Genomic DNA, 15,594 nt, shown 5'->3' on the forward strand with positions numbered 1-15,594 from the left:
CCATTGGCTTTTTCTGATTTGCTTTGTCAGCTGACCAAAATGAATAGCTGCCTCACCATGAAGATACTAATTTAAGTCTTTCTGTATTTGTGTAGCCTAAACAACTGCTAGAAAAATGCAGTCAGTTAGTATTTGCCCTTTTTTTTACTGCTGCCTGACCTACCAAAGTCTCCTGTCTGTGTTCAAGGTGCTTCATCTCACCCTCCTGTGTCTGTTTTTTCATTTTTCATCTTGATTTTGGCAAAAAGGCCCCCGTTTAGAATCAGATTTATCTTCAACTCACTGACCTCCATTGTTTTGTGTCACATCTAAGGGAAATCACTATAATTTCATGCATAATTGCTGTGACGACTCCACCCACTTTGAGGTAGTTCTAATTTTAAACCAAAGCTGAGTCAAGTGAAGAAATACGACAGCTTCACAGAGAAAACACAGTTCATGTTATAAGGGAATGTTTAGATAAAGAAACTAAAAATACAATTAGGAATAAGTTTCAAGCAACACAGAAATTTGCCTGCTTTATTTTTCTTGTGAAGCTTAGTTTGACATCTGCACGCACAAACACCATGAACAAAATTCTAAACTATGAAACACATATTCATTTATGTTGACACTTCTTATGAGACGAACAATAACATATTCCACAGGTTTATTTTACTCTTTCCTTGCAATGCATTGTAGATTTAAACTTGATTGGTGCGGATAACCAATAAATTCTTTAAGTTCTGTGCAAATGGGCTCTGCCAACGGTAATTAGCACCTGTTCTTTTCATTTCGTCAATCTATTGTCTCATGTCTCTCCAGCTCATCTTGTTTGACGGTTATCAGATGAGAAAGGCGTAAACTGTCGTTCACAGACAGAATGGCTGTCAGCTTCTCATTTCCCCCCTCCCGTCCTTTTACGTTTCCTTTTTACACGCCTTACTGGCAAGGAAGGACGCAATACAGGTGTGTGTTTTCTACACACGTAAAGCAAATTAGCGTAAAACATACTAACTATGCATAGAGATTCTATTAGAGGGTGTGTGACGTCCGCGCACAAGCTTGTGGATGTGTGTACTCATGTTAATGTCCAGCAGACACCACTGGTGTTAATGAGCAGAGCTTCTGTCAGTTTTCCCACTCCTCCTTCCATTCTCAGGAGACTAACAGGCGCAATCACGCTTTAATGACCAGCCAGCATTGTGCAAATTAAGAGAGAGTTTAAGGATAATTGGAATGGTGAAAATTGGTTTCTGGTGGAACACATTAGTGGTCAACGAGAGAGGGGGGGGGGGGGGGGTATGAAAAATTGAGAGCAAAAGCCACGAGAAGGTTTAAGAATAAGAAACTGCTGTCCATTTAACCTCACTGTGGGATACAGAGAAGCATGTGCAAATTGGCCTCAAGTTGAGGTCCTCAAGAAGACTCAGTTTGAGATCTTATCATTAAAATAAAAAGATTTGAACTTACATTTTGCTGATATTTTGAATACTTTCATGTACATTTCTGATTAAAAGCAAAATAAGTAAAAATGCCACAGAGACAGAGAGATGGAGTTTAGTTATAGTTAGGGGAGGTTTTTTTTTGTGGGTTTATCGCCAAATGAGCCTGGAACAGTGCGGTTATGTCTTTCAGCTGCATGTCTGAATCTATGTCTGCGTTTCTTACACATTACCATATGTCCCCACGTTGAAAGATGGCTTCCACCGTGACTAGGAGGAAGCACTGGCAGTAAGGAAACTGGCAAAAGTCGGCCGATGCCAGGTGTGTTTTTAAAGCATGAAGCCAGGAGCTTAGAGGAGGCGAGGCAGAGCTGGAGAGAAAATGACGAGTGCTTTCTGCTGGAGTCTGTGTCCCATGGGGATGGCTCAATATCTGCTGTTGTTGCTTATCCCATTCTCCTCCCTCAATGCATTGTCTTAAAGTGTTGCACTTCCCTGTGTTACCCATTCCCTTTGTCCTGTCTCTCTGTTCTCTTTATCCCTGCTGTACTTGTAACTCTTGGCTTTCTCTTTTATACGTCCTGCAATGCTCTCAGCTTTTAGTGAGACCGCATCAATAAAATATAATACTTAAGCAGCTTTTCATGCGAAAAAGCCATCAGTCACATAAGTTTTAGTCTCTGACAGCCCCCAAAAAAAAGGTCTGCCTAAAGGTATGTGTGGGGAAAAAAAACTGGAAAGAAAGGTGTTTATTAAAAACATAGAATAACAAATTATGTTCTAAATAAAGCATTTTTTGCAGATTTTGGTTTGCACATTTTGTTTCCTTCTAATGAAGTAAGTAGACTTTGTGTCAGAATTTTACTTACTGGTTTTCATAGATCAAGACTTTGGTTTTGATTCACTCTTAATCCAGACTTTTTGCCGTGGTTCCAGTTATCTGAACATTAAAGCAAAGCTGCAGGTAAAATCTTTGCTTCCATTAGGGATGCCACAATTCTCGATTTAAAACCAAATTTAATATTTAGTTTCTTATTTTATTGCACACACTTGGTATAGGCCAACTAATAGGTTTTCCGCCATTGTTACTCGCTGATTAGCAAATTAAATAAAAAATAAAAAAAAGATTTAAAAACAAAATTTGTTGTTTTGTAATACACAAATCATATATATATATTGCACCAAAAGAAAACCCTGACCCAAAAATCAAGTTTTGAAATGAATCTTGGGGAAAGTGAGTCGTTCTGTCCGTATAGCTACCATGCAACATTTTGTTGTTAAAATCCAGCCGACCACTTTTCTAAAAATAATAATGATGTCAGATTTCATTATCAAACTGCAGACCACTTTAGGTTTGTGACACCATCTTGAACTCAGATCCTCTGAGAGTGGTTGGTCTGAAAGAAACCAGCCAACTAGATTAGATTTGACTGTGCACAGCTCTGCGTCAAAGTTAGGGTTTAGATGAGATTTGTAATCATTCTTCCAGCCGAGAAGTTAAACATTTAAAGGAAAATTGTTTCACATAGTGATCAGCTTATTGTAAAACTAAAAATATTAGATACAAATTATTAATTGCTTTTAAGCATATTGTTAGAATGTTTTTTTACACAATTTTAGATATTTAACTTCTAATGTTCCAAAAATATTTTGTGATATTTTATTGTTAATCAGAAATCAAAGTGATTGTTTGTCAGTTCATAGTCGGGCACTGGTTTGTGAGAGGGATATGTCTGTTTTGATTTTTCAAAAACTGAACTGAGGAAGGTGTCCGTGTATATCCCAGTGTGTGAAAACAAGTAAGTGTTTGTTTGGCATTCTCCTCCCCCAGCCCCCCTGCCCACTCATGAAATATGAATGAGGGCCAGTGTGGGTCTTTGCATGTGTTTGTGTGCGCTCGTCTCTCTGCTTAGTCCAGCAGATCTCTGTGTGAGGAACAGGCTAATACTCCTGAGTACACGTGTGTGATTTGGAGGGTTCATTCATATACAGGAACTGTTTTTTTTGTTTCCTTTTAACATGCTTTGCCTTAATTGGTTAGAATATTAAGTTGTTTTTTTTCAGCCGGTCAGCACCTTTGCTTTCAGCAGCTATAGGTGAAACAAGCTTGCAGCCTCTCCATTACACATCCTGTTAGCTGTTGCAGTATTGATCAAACTTTCATTCCTCTTCCCTCACCCCGTCTGTCTTTCTTTTCATTAGGAACCAAAGTATTCGGAGCCGTGGCCCGTTCTGACAGACAGGCACATGAGGAGCAGAAGCGGCGTGTCACCCAGATCCTGACGAGCAAGCTTGCTTCTGGACCCCCCCACCCCAGTCAACCGCCCACCCCCAGAAGTGGGCAGGAAGGACACTAGCGACGACTCCTCCTGCAGACATGGTATTGCATTCATTGTTTGTTGTGCTGGAGGTTGGAGTGTGGGTGTGCTGGTGTGGATTGTCTGCAGTGGAGAAGCGGCTCCTGTGGGCTAAAGGCTGCGAAAGTCCAATCTGATAAACTGTTTTTATCTGGCGGCAGGTAGTGCATGTCTTCAGCTGACAGATAGAGACTTGATAAGGGCTTGTTGAGAGGAGATAATGGAGAAGAGACTGTTTCAGTAGGGACAGGCACGTCAGAAACAGAAAATATGAGAGGTAAAGAAACACCAAAGGTGTGAAGCAGCAATTAACAGGAACAAGAATTATGGTTTCTAACTTTTCTATTTTCTCACTTTTTCATCCGTTTTTCTCTATTTTTAAGCTGTTAGGTTCGCTTCCATACTGTGCTTTACATTTAAATGTGATGATAGTCCTGGATAATAGCAAAAAGAGTGAAAACAGAAGATGATTTGCACAATGACTCAACTTTTATCTCGGTTTTTTTAGCTCATCTGTCTGCTGCTGTTATGCTGAAAAAGTGAAGAAATGAGTTATGGTCCTTATTCTCGCAGAAACATAAAAAGACTGCTACAGCACTCAGGGCATGCAACAAAAAAAAAAAAACAGACTCTCTGTGGGGAGGAGAGAATGGCTGCAAGGATTAAAGCGAGACGTGGAAGAAGAGAATGACAAAAAAGAGCAGATTTGACCACAAAAACACGGATGACAGGCAGAAGCATGGGAGATGAAAGACTGAAAGGCCGTTTGAAAACAGGGACAAGTGCACAGTGGAGATGTGAGGAGGAAGAACTGAGGGGGATAGTGGTGGAGCATAAGGGCTTGATTAATGGTTCTGGCCTGTGACAGTGGGAGCTGCTCCCCCCTGGGGAAGGGGGATGGGGATGGGTAGTTGCTGATCAGAAGATGAATTATTAACAACAGGAACAAGAGGAGGGAGGTGCAAAAGTGGGTGGAGGAGTTGTTTCTCTGGGAAGCATGGAAGAATGCAGTAAATGGGAATGCAGTCTGGTGGAGGAGGAGCGTTCAGGATTGAGAGGAAATAAGATGTTGCTGAAGGTGCGGAAGTTGGACACAAACATGGTTGGGCTCATTAATAACTGCTGGTAATGAGGCTAGTGCACGGCACTGTTGCAAACCCCAGAACTGTGATTAATTTTGACACAGTGCAGGATGTGCTGACCTTGGCAAAGATGTCAAAGTCTAACCACACAACGAAGCACACAGCTTTTAAACCCCACTTCCTTTGGGCATCTCATCAGCACACGGGTTTATCTGGTTTTATTCTTATTTCCAACCTGCAAAATCACACATTTATTTTAGTTTTAGTGCGTGGTCTGCTCTGCACTTTTAGCAACCTCTAAAAGTGCTGGTCCGCAACAGGGAAGCTTAAACATGGCGTCCCAAAATACTTTACTATAACAAAAGTAGTCTTCATGGTCTTCTTCCCGAAATCTGTGAGGATTGAGTACTTTTTAGTCATGGTCTTGGTCATGATCTCTTTTCCTGTTTTCTCTCTGTCAGGCACACCAGGTTTATCCACAGCTTCCTTGATTTGTGTTATTTATCCTCAGTGTATTGAAGTCTCTGCTTTTCAGTTAGTCATTGTCAGGTCATCTGTTCTGCTTTGCCACCAGTTTTGTTTCTCCGTGTGTTTTGTCATCTTCTAGTTTTTTTTATTAAATGTTTGCATGTTGAGTCCTGTACCACCAGTTTCTGACAAAATCTATTTAAGAAACATATTGAAAACGGATTTGAAAGATGTGTAAAAACATACAAAGTTTTTTAAAGTCAGAGAACATACAAAATGAATTTTATAGTTAAGTTTTGAATGAGGTAATAAAAAAAAGACTTTAAATCTTATGTTTTCTTTTTTATTCATTGTTTAACTGCTGCAATTCAGTAGAAATATATTGAAAACTCCGTCTTTATGCAATAAGCAGGGTACCTTGCTTACAAGTCAAATAATTGCAGGAGTAAGATTGACGGCACAACCTCAAAAAGCTTCTGAATGAATCCCCTTAGTTCGTGAGAACAAGTTAACAGCTCCAAGTAGGTCTTTGCCAATGCCTCATATTTAGGTGACCATCAACAGAGACAAGATAAGGTCTTTATTCAAATATAAATACCTAGCTGTCAATTACTAACATATTATAAAAGATCCAATCTTAAACTGATCTTTTACTTTTAAGTTGGCATGTGAAACTCTTCTTATCACACCAAGAAATTACTTATTACATATTACATATTAGTATTCTCTTATGCGAAAACAAAGTAGTTTTTCCTGTGAACTAACTACAAAAATCCTTAATGTTCTCTGCCAGTCTAGTATTTGTTTGTCTCGTCTGGTATAGCGATGCATTTGCTGCTTCCTCTGATGCTTTTTAATGATCCTGGATCTAAATATTTGATGCAAGTCCAATCCACTCTCATGGGACATGGAGCCGACTTTTTGGATGTTTTGTTCAGTGTCACTGCAAAAGTAGGCATGAAAGACGAGTAGAAAATGTTCTAATAGGAACACATCCCATCCCTGTTTACAGGAAAGCTTTTTTTTTCAGGGAAAAGTCAGAGCACTTTGTAGTGGAGGCAATGCTGTTCAGATAAAGTCCCATCAGAAGATTTGCTCTATCAGTTCAGTTCTTACTCTTTTCTCCAATTATCTTTGTCAACTTTTAGGGCACAAATATGGGATTTAATCAAATATTTGTACTTTTTTTCAAGCAAATCATTTTTTATTGTTGTAAGCCTCCTTGAATAAATCAAAGAAGCTGTTGGTTTGGGTTAGGAAGCAAAAAAAAACTTGTTTAAGGTTTGATTTCTCTTTTTTAGTTTAAAGTAAAAAATTTTGTAATGCTTCCTTTACATTGTTTTTGTACCGCAGACCATTTTTTTAAAGGTTGTTTATAGGTTGCTTCGGCTATACATCCAGGCAATATTTCCCATTATCAGCCAGTAAAAGCACTAACGGTTTATCATGCGTTTTTATCATCTTTTTTGTGTTCTGGCCTCTTTTTCTGATGCATATATGCCATCACTCAATGTTATGTAGCGTTGCCCAAACCTGCACTGTCAACTCACCTGTTTTTAGAGGTCAGGTCATAAAATTTTATATGCAGCACATAAACCTTTTAAAACATGCTGATGCATTACCAGTGGCAAAGAGAAGGGTTGCAGTGCTTTTCTACTAAGTCACCTGCCTGCTATCATGTTTGCATTCTAGTTTGGGTTTTTATTTGATCACTGAAGGTCATCCCTGCAAAAAATGCTAATCTAGAAGTAATAAAGGTGGATTTTATGATTATCAGAACATTTAAAACGCTGCTATTTTTTAATTAATTTTTTTCCTGTTGCCACACATTTTATTTTGTGTATATGTTATGATTCATGTGCATCCTTCTGTAGTGCTAGGCTTGTGTGGCGATTTGAAAGACAGCTAGGAATGCAGTGGACAATAAAGCAAGACAGCAAAATGTGGCGAGGCCAGCAGAGTGCAGATAAATGACCGGATGAATTTTTAATGCAGTCCCCTCCAGAGGCTGCTGGATTCTGCAGAGAAGGCTGAGTTGTTAGTTTTTTTTTTCCCCCTTTTGCGTCTCTTGTCCTTCTCCACTCTTAGACTATTTTCAGATTGGCTTTTGAAGCTGTTTTTTTGTCTTTCTTTTAACTCTGTGGCACTTTCTGTGTCTTAGATTTTGACGAGGGGTCACACAATAAAGTCCTGAAAGTTTAGTCAGACTTTTTAAAACGCAGCGACTTGTTATTACCTCGGGTTTCATTTTAACGCGACGGCACATTAAACCTTTAGTTAGCTGCTTTTAAACATCGATTTTCACCTCAGCTCACTAGTAATCATGAGATCTGCTTTTTATAAGATCGTTCTACTTCCCTGTCCACGTTTGTCAACACCGTGGCCTTTGGTTTCCTTGTTAAATCCTTTGTCCTTACCTCTACCTCCTGATTGATAACACTATTACAACATGACCCGTTCAAAGTGAGAGCATGTCTAAAGGCGAGCTTAAACGACTCTCCAAAATGTGTGATCTCTAAAAAAACGAGGGGTGAAGAAGATCCCATGTTGCTGCAAAAAAGGCTTGGCTTTGGGTCACATCACTCACAACAGATTGCCACAGAGAGACAGGATGAGAAAAGAGGAGACTGAAGGAAACAGACAGCAAGGAAGCGGAAAGTCACTGTCTGCAGATTTAACACACATTTCCCCACCACACCTGCTGAACTCATTTTACTGCAGAGAAATAACAGAGCAGAGAGTGATGTCTCAGTCGTCATATGTGGCATGCATGCACCCTTCCATGACGCTTTCTGTGTGTCTTTTTTTTTTGCACAAGCGTGTGAACATTGTACCATTAGGTTGTGAACACATGTAATGTGGTTACGTAACACGGGTTTGCCAGCTGGTGGGTTTCAACAGAGCATGAAAAAGGAGTGTAATTGGAAAGTGTGTAGTCTAACAGCAACAAGCGGCACACAAAAGGAATACACACAACAACAAAAGTATATGGCTTGACACGGTTGTTTTCCGATTGTTTAACTTGGTTCACGCCTGATACTGATCGAATAACCAATGACGAGGAAATAAAGTTTTGGCCCTGAGATTTAAGTCTCACTTCTAATAAATAATAAAGATTTTTGAGTTATTGAAATTGATGCCAGGTCTTACAAATACCTAGAAATGTAGACACAATGCTGCCACGTAGGCTTTATATGCTTTGGCATACAATATTTGTTTAGATTTATACAGAAAGATAAAAATAAAAATACCCCCATTCATACTAGAAGTTCTGTAAAACTCATTTCTCCCCTTGTGGAGCTGCTTGAAATGTTTGACTCATGGGGAGCAGCAGACAGTCACATCTCTGATGGCAACAAGCACCCAATGATCATGTTTGTGCACCCTGTCATCAGTTAGCCTTCACCACCAATCTAGTGAGAAGGAAACATGATGTTACTCCTGGACGTTTAAAAAGGTTAAAAGTAAAAATAAAACGCACGCACAATCCTACATAATTGCGAATTAATGAAAAAATTTGCCACAAAATGACAAAACCTAATAAAGTGTCTAAAATTTAGTAATAAAACTGCAATAAAGGAGATTGATAAAAGGCAAAAGAGGATAAGAATTAGAATGAAATAAAAACTAAGCTTCTTCTGTTTGGACAGCTCTGACATAAATTTAAAGCAAGAGTGTGAGATAAGATATTGAGTGGCTGCTCCCCATAGTGAAAGACAAAACAAATGCAATTTAAAAAATGAGATGTGAAAAACCAAATGTTTTCAAGCTGCTTTTGTTGTGTATTCTTTGCATTTTTAAACACGGGACTTTTAAAAACGATCTTTTAAGCCTTCAAGTGTGAATATGTGACTAAAAGGAAGACAGAAAGTGAGATGGTCATACACATACCAAACAAATCATTTAAGAAGACTCACTTTTGAACATCCCATAATTTTGGTATTTATTTAAAAGGCCTATATCATGCAAAATCAACTTTTTTGAGCTTTTAAGTGTATAATACTGTTAATTCTTTAATTAAACAAACCCCAAAGTGATATTTTTGCTCCAGTCACGGATTCCTGAGCATTTTTCTCTAACCCTGCACTCTCCCCTCCCAATCTTCAAAAAGATGTGGGTCCTCACATTGTGACATCACAAAGTCAGGAACAGCCCCTTCCAGGAAGAGTCTGCGCTGCCAGCACCGCCCCCAGGATAACGCATACACCGACTATGTCCACGGAGCTAGCAGTGATTACAAAACACTTTAAGTTTGTTTGCACAATATGCACATCCATCTTTGCAAAGCCGGTGCAAAAGCCGGGGCCTCAGAGATAAACTCTTCTTCCTTCCAGGTAGGAAAATGAAAAATAACTCATACTTCACATAAAATATGTTCTTTAGTGTGCCAATAAGTAAAATATTATCACATATATAGATATAGTTTACTCTGAAAGGCTTAAGAATAACATGGTATAGGCCCTTTAAATGATTCCTTTAACAAATAATTAGAACTAACATTTCTGTCAACTTCTGCAGTTGTTTGCCTTTGGGACCATATTTAATTCTAAAACCTGCAACAGACGCCTCTATTTAATTTCTACATTTAGATCAATATGAGACAAAATTAAACACAATGAAGTTTAAAGTGGAGGAAAATTGGATAAAGTAGTAATTTGATAAAGAGCCATGACTTATATTTGTCCTCCCGCTTGTGCACAAGAAAAAGGCTCCAATTTATCAGTGGACCACCTACCTAATTGACAGTGCAGAAGATCAGGACACTCTTCAGTAATGGCAATAAAAGAAGAATGATGAAGCATGAATCCTTCAGCTGCTTCCTGTCTTGAGTCGGTAACATCTCTTTTTTTTTGGCACTCATCTAAAGAATATCTGCAATATTGATTTAGCCCATTCCAGCTTAGAGGGTCAGTGATTCTTGTCACAGAGTCGTACTTAACTGCTCTGATTTACAGCATGATCAGAGCAGCTGGACAGCGAGTACGCCGCAGATGAGGAGTACAGACGCACATGCACAGATTCACAGGCATTTCTCCTCACAGAGCGCTTTATGGCTGCAGAAGCTCCCATTAGCAACAGCTCATAAAATCTGTGGGTCCCGCTCTGTTAAACACTGCTTTGAGAAGACACACTGGAGCAAAATGATTACTGCATTGTGAGTAATCAAAGATGCACTCACTTTTCAACTGTTAGTGTGCACATTCCTGAGTTAAATTAATGTTCCCAACACTTGCATTTTATTTTTGCCAATTTAATTGTTAATAATAATTGGAAAAAAAAACATTTAGCTTTTCATTGAAAAATAACACAATTTAAATTATAAGGAAATCCTTTTTACACTAGTACATTGACTTTTCTCCATTAAAATGCCATGTCTTAGGCCAAATAATTTATTCTTTTAAATCACATTTGGTGAGTTTATGTCATTAGACAGTGGCATTTCCAGTCATCTCAAATCATGGACTCTTTTTGTTTTCCTGGTTTTGACAGAATAAAACCAGTGATTTGATCATTCTCATTGTGGTTGTTCTACCTTCATGGGGATCTGAATTCAGTTCGTACCTCACTTGTTAGCCTTGACAAAGTGTTGGACATTCGCAGTTGAGCCTCAGTGGAAAACGTCGTGTAATTCTGCCAAATGCTGCTCCAACACCCTAAGCTACACAGCCTGTGCTGCAGCAATTATTTTGCAGTGCTTGTTCTCCATGCTGTTAATGGCTTTATCTTGGTCACCCTAGAGGAGGAGAATGTCAGCGGTTTAATTAGCATTTGGATGGAGTGTGCGTTATGTTCGGGGATAGCACAAAAATTGGCTCGTGGTTATGGTTGGGTTTAGTATAAAGGTGGTAGGATGGAAATTTAGGTAAATTTTGTTGCTGTGCTCTTCATCCACCTGGACAGTCTTGGATTGTTAGTTTGTTGAAAAGATTTGTCTTCGTTTCCTCTGTTCTTTCTTTTTTATTTATTTTTGTGTGTGTGTGTGTGTGTGTGGGTGTGTGGGTGTGTGTGTGTGTGTGTGTGGGTGTGTGTGTGTGTGTGAACTAACAGATTTTTTGGGACTGATTAAAAGAAAATGGGTTTTGAGAAGGTTTTATTTTATAAGATCGTTTTAGAGCTGCTCAACGTGGGTTTCTGAACCCTTTCCTGCAAAGTCTGGAGTCTTAAAATAATAAGCTCTAATATGATAAGTAAACACAAATAATAGAGAGCTAAAAGATAAGAATTGTCAGCTAAAAGCTCTTCTAAATAAAAATGTCTTAAGTTGAGTTTTAAAACATTCAACTGAGCTAATCTGGTGCAGACAGATGGAGGACATTCCAGAATTTAGTAGATAAGACCCCATAGCTGGTACTAATATTTATATTCTAAGGTGTGTCCTTATATAACCCCATATACAAACATTTTGGGATGTTTGTTTTGGACATTTGTTAACTGTAATTTGAAGTTATTGTTGTAAATCTGACCACAGATGGATCTAGTCATGCTTTCTTTTTCTCTCTATTAGAAGAGATGTACTTTACATTCAGGAAGACAGACGCGTTTTTTAACTCCTGTGTTGTAATGTAGAAACAAAAACATAAAACTGCCAAGTTTGTGTCCTAATATTTAACCTTTGAACTAACTACCTGTTCAACTAAATGGATGCGCTCCATCCGATCTGAAAATATGTTTTTTTAAAGTTTGACTGTGTATTTTACCACCTAAGGCAATAGGGAATGGGGAAAAAAAAGAATTTAAAAGGTTTTGTTAAATAGTTTACATAAACATAAATCACTGGTTCCTGGCAATAATTATCAAGTAATAAAACCTCAATGTTTTGTCTAAATCTTAATGATAGTAAAATTGTTTTTTTACTAACCGTGGGAAAAACATTTTAGCAGTTTTAAAGATGGGGATAAAGGATTTACAAATATTATTTTTTTCAATGTAATGTCCTCACAAAATACCTAGACCCGTGTGTGTGTGTGTGTATGTGTGTGCATGGGTGGTCTTTGGACTCTAAGTAGATTGATAGTAGCTCTCAAGCACCTCCACTCGAAGAGGTCATCTCCCCTCTTTGTGATTGTGTGCGTGTGTGTATGTGTGTGAGCTTTGGTTATGATCCCTGCTGTGTGTGTCTCTTTGGTTGTGTGTTCAGTTGTGAATAAATGGAAATCTGGGTCTTGGAGATAAGCAGGTTCACTTTCAGTTTAAAAAGGAGCGCTGTCCTCATGTTGAACCGCTCACCTCACACTCACCATGGTGATTTTATAAGCTCAGAAATAGAAGAGTCTTTAGATTTAGTTTAAAATAATATAAAATATCAACCTTAGTTTGTGTGGCTCTAGAAATGACGTCGTGAATCAAACAATTGTCAAACTGAGCTACAGAGATGATGTAAATTTAAAGAGGCTGTAAATCTGCTGCAATTTTATAATTCACCTTGACGTGAAAATGCCTTTTAAAGTGACGCAAAACTAACGTAGAAAATGAAACTTGATAATATTAGAAAATAAGATAAGAAAGGGCGACATTCTTATCTGTTGCAGAAGAATTACATTTGTTGGCATATTGAGATCTAAGGCTTCATTTCTGCTTGGTTCTTTCATTTCTCAGCCTCTGAGACACAAAATATTGATTCATTTAGGTCCTCTTTCTTTTTAGTTTTCAAAAAGTACAAAATAGTTTATCTAACTTTTTTCTCCAAAGTAGGTGAACAAAACATTTTCCGTAGAATAGAATGTTTTTATTATCAATTTTAGTTTAAGTTAAAATGGGTTTCACCCTGTAACAGAAGAGCTTAATCTTCAGTGTTTACATTCTTTCAACTACCGTAACTCTTAACCGTTAGCATATTTAACATTATTCCAACGGATTCTGATGTGGAGAAACACAGCTTTGCTCTTGTATGGAATATTTTACAGTAGTGACGTTTTTTCCTAATCAACATAAATCAGCTTATTCTGTTGCTGAGAAAAGCAGCTCCATATCTGTGCAAAGCTGCTTTTCTCCGCGTCAGAATCGGCTGATTCACATCGATCCCATTAACGGTTGAAGAGTTTCGGCCTGTCAAAGATCGTGTGTCATTTAGGTGTCACTGGTGATTTCTCCTGTGTTAAAGGGGTTAAGCCAGACATTAGACAGTCTCCATCATAGGAGCGTGTTTTTCTACTTAACACTTAGATGCATAAACTACAAACTCACTGAAACTGAAAGGGTTTAAACAGGAGAAAAACAGTTTCCAAGGGGCTTTCTTCTGACGCTGGATAAAAACGGGGGACCATCTGCCTCATATTTACTGCAGGCTGTAAAAAAAACAAAACCCACAGTTATACCTGTGCCTTCTCTTTATCTTTTTATTTTTTCATCCTTGAATTCATCCACTGGTCTTCTGTCCATTATTATCCCTTTTGCTTTAAAAGAGCTCTCTCCTGCTGTTCTCTATTCATTTCTTCCTCAGCTTTTGGGGCAAGCTGCTTCTATTTTCTGTCATTTATGTTCGCTGCTCCATCGCCATCTGATGCCTCACACCTGGCATCGTCCTCCAACGGCTTCTACTCCAGAAAGCTCCTGGAGAGAAGGAGGAGGCAAATGAGAAAGACTGAAGAGCTGTCATGAATTCCCAAGGCCAAGCGCCTGATTGAATTAGGACAGGTGGAAAAGATATAAGGGCAGAAGTGAGATGAGTTCCTGATAGAAGAGAGTTTATGAGCATCAGTGCATGGGTGTCAGGGACAGTGGCATTAAGAACAGGATATGGCGCTCCCATCTGTGTGACCAAACACTAAACAGCAATGTCTCTCATTTATTGTATAATTCCTCTAAACCGTGACGATACCAAGTATTTTGTTTTTCACTTCAATTCCTCTTGTCCTTTTCAGAGGTCCTTCCGTTCCTTCAGTAACGATGACCGCCATGTAATGGCGAAGCACTCCACCATCTACCCTTCATCTCAGGAGTTAGAAGCTGTTCAGACGCTGGTGTCCACTGTCGAGTGCGCTCTCAAACACGTCTCTGATTGGCTGGATCAGACTAGCGGCAACGCCCATAACCAGTTCGACAGCCAACCAGAAGACAGTACAGAGGAAGATGACCCTGGCGTTGAGCCCAGCGAAGCAGCTGAGGAAGCCGCTGAATGCTACAGGTCAGCATACCCGGAAAATCGGGAATAGGAGGGGGTGGAGGTTTCTGTTTTGGTCTCATTTTGGCTAAACAGATACTTCTGTTTAAAAAGTTTTTTCTTTCATAGCTCACTCAAAAAGTATGATCGTTAAAACCTTTTGTGTTGAGGAAAGAGAGGATGTAGGTCTGGAAGTTCTTAACTTGAAAAATGTTAACCGAAAATATTTCATCTTTTTCAATTATTAGCCACAGAGTTCCATTTTAGGTGACAAACCGGCTAAGCCAGAAAAGCTTGCCTGTTCATATTTTACTTTTTTCTTTGAATTCCTCCCAGTCCAGACAATGTAACCTTTATTTGTCCAACAGTCTTTTTCATGTCTTAATAATTACTTAAAACTTTTACTCCACACATTAACACATTTATGATAAACATTTTTGTTTAAAAAAGGAAAGAGTTGAAAATCCACACTATGGCTGAAAACCAAAATTTCCCCATAGGGCTAAACATCCATATAGCTTTCTTCATGAATCTTTTTATCAACGGTTCACTTCTTTTCATTTCATTGATGAATTGCTTTGTCCCAGCTTACTTTTTCACCGTAAGTGCAACCATGCATATTTGTCTTTTAACAGTAAAGTCTGCTTTTCTGCTTTGCATACGGTTTGTAAGATCTTAAAGAAACCCGGCTTCTCTAGACCACAAGTTTGTTTGTTTGTTAGAAGACAATTAAGCAACAGATTTACAGGTTAACGGAGAACCCTGCTTGTTCTTTGTGTTTGAAAACAGGGAGTCCAGCAGCGGTGGGCTGCTGTGTGGAGTGATGAGGATTGGTCTCGTGGCCAAAGGGCTTCTGATCAAAGGCGACATGAACCTGGACCTGGTGCTGATGTGCAGAGACAAGCCCACAGCAGCACTGCTGGACACAGTCTGTCAGAATCTGCCCACACAGATCCAGGTTAGAGACGCACATAGACCCACTCCCATCAATTCACTTTTGTTTTTGCAAACGACACAAACAGACATCATTCAGTATCGCTTCATCCTCTTCATGTTGGAATTTTTAAAAGCTTTTTTTGTGTATTTAATGCCTACATGAGCCTAAGTTAAGAGGAGAAAGCCATACTGCTGAATCAGAGAGGTGTTGTCAGTGTGTGACATTT

At 38.8% G+C, this 15,594-nt stretch overlaps 1 protein-coding gene across 3 annotated transcripts in view; it reads left to right on the forward strand.

Annotated features, from left to right (window-relative positions):
- strbp (spermatid perinuclear RNA binding protein) overlaps positions 1-15,594 on the forward strand; it is a 75,964-nt gene that overhangs the window by 37,249 nt on the left and 23,121 nt on the right. For all 3 annotated transcript variants that reach the window (XM_023961169.2, XM_023961170.2, XM_023961168.2), the window contains exons 3-5: positions 3,627-3,804; positions 14,193-14,455; positions 15,221-15,389. In XM_023961169.2, the coding sequence (XP_023816937.1) occupies positions 3,802-3,804; positions 14,193-14,455; positions 15,221-15,389 (435 nt within the window). In that variant the 5' untranslated portion in view covers positions 3,627-3,801. The remainder of the gene's footprint in view (positions 1-3,626; positions 3,805-14,192; positions 14,456-15,220; positions 15,390-15,594) is intronic.

This window comes from Oryzias latipes, chromosome 12, assembly GCF_053564925.1.
Source record: "Oryzias latipes strain Hd-rR chromosome 12, Olatipes_Hd-rR_3.1".
NCBI lineage: Eukaryota > Metazoa > Chordata > Actinopteri > Beloniformes > Adrianichthyidae > Oryzias > Oryzias latipes.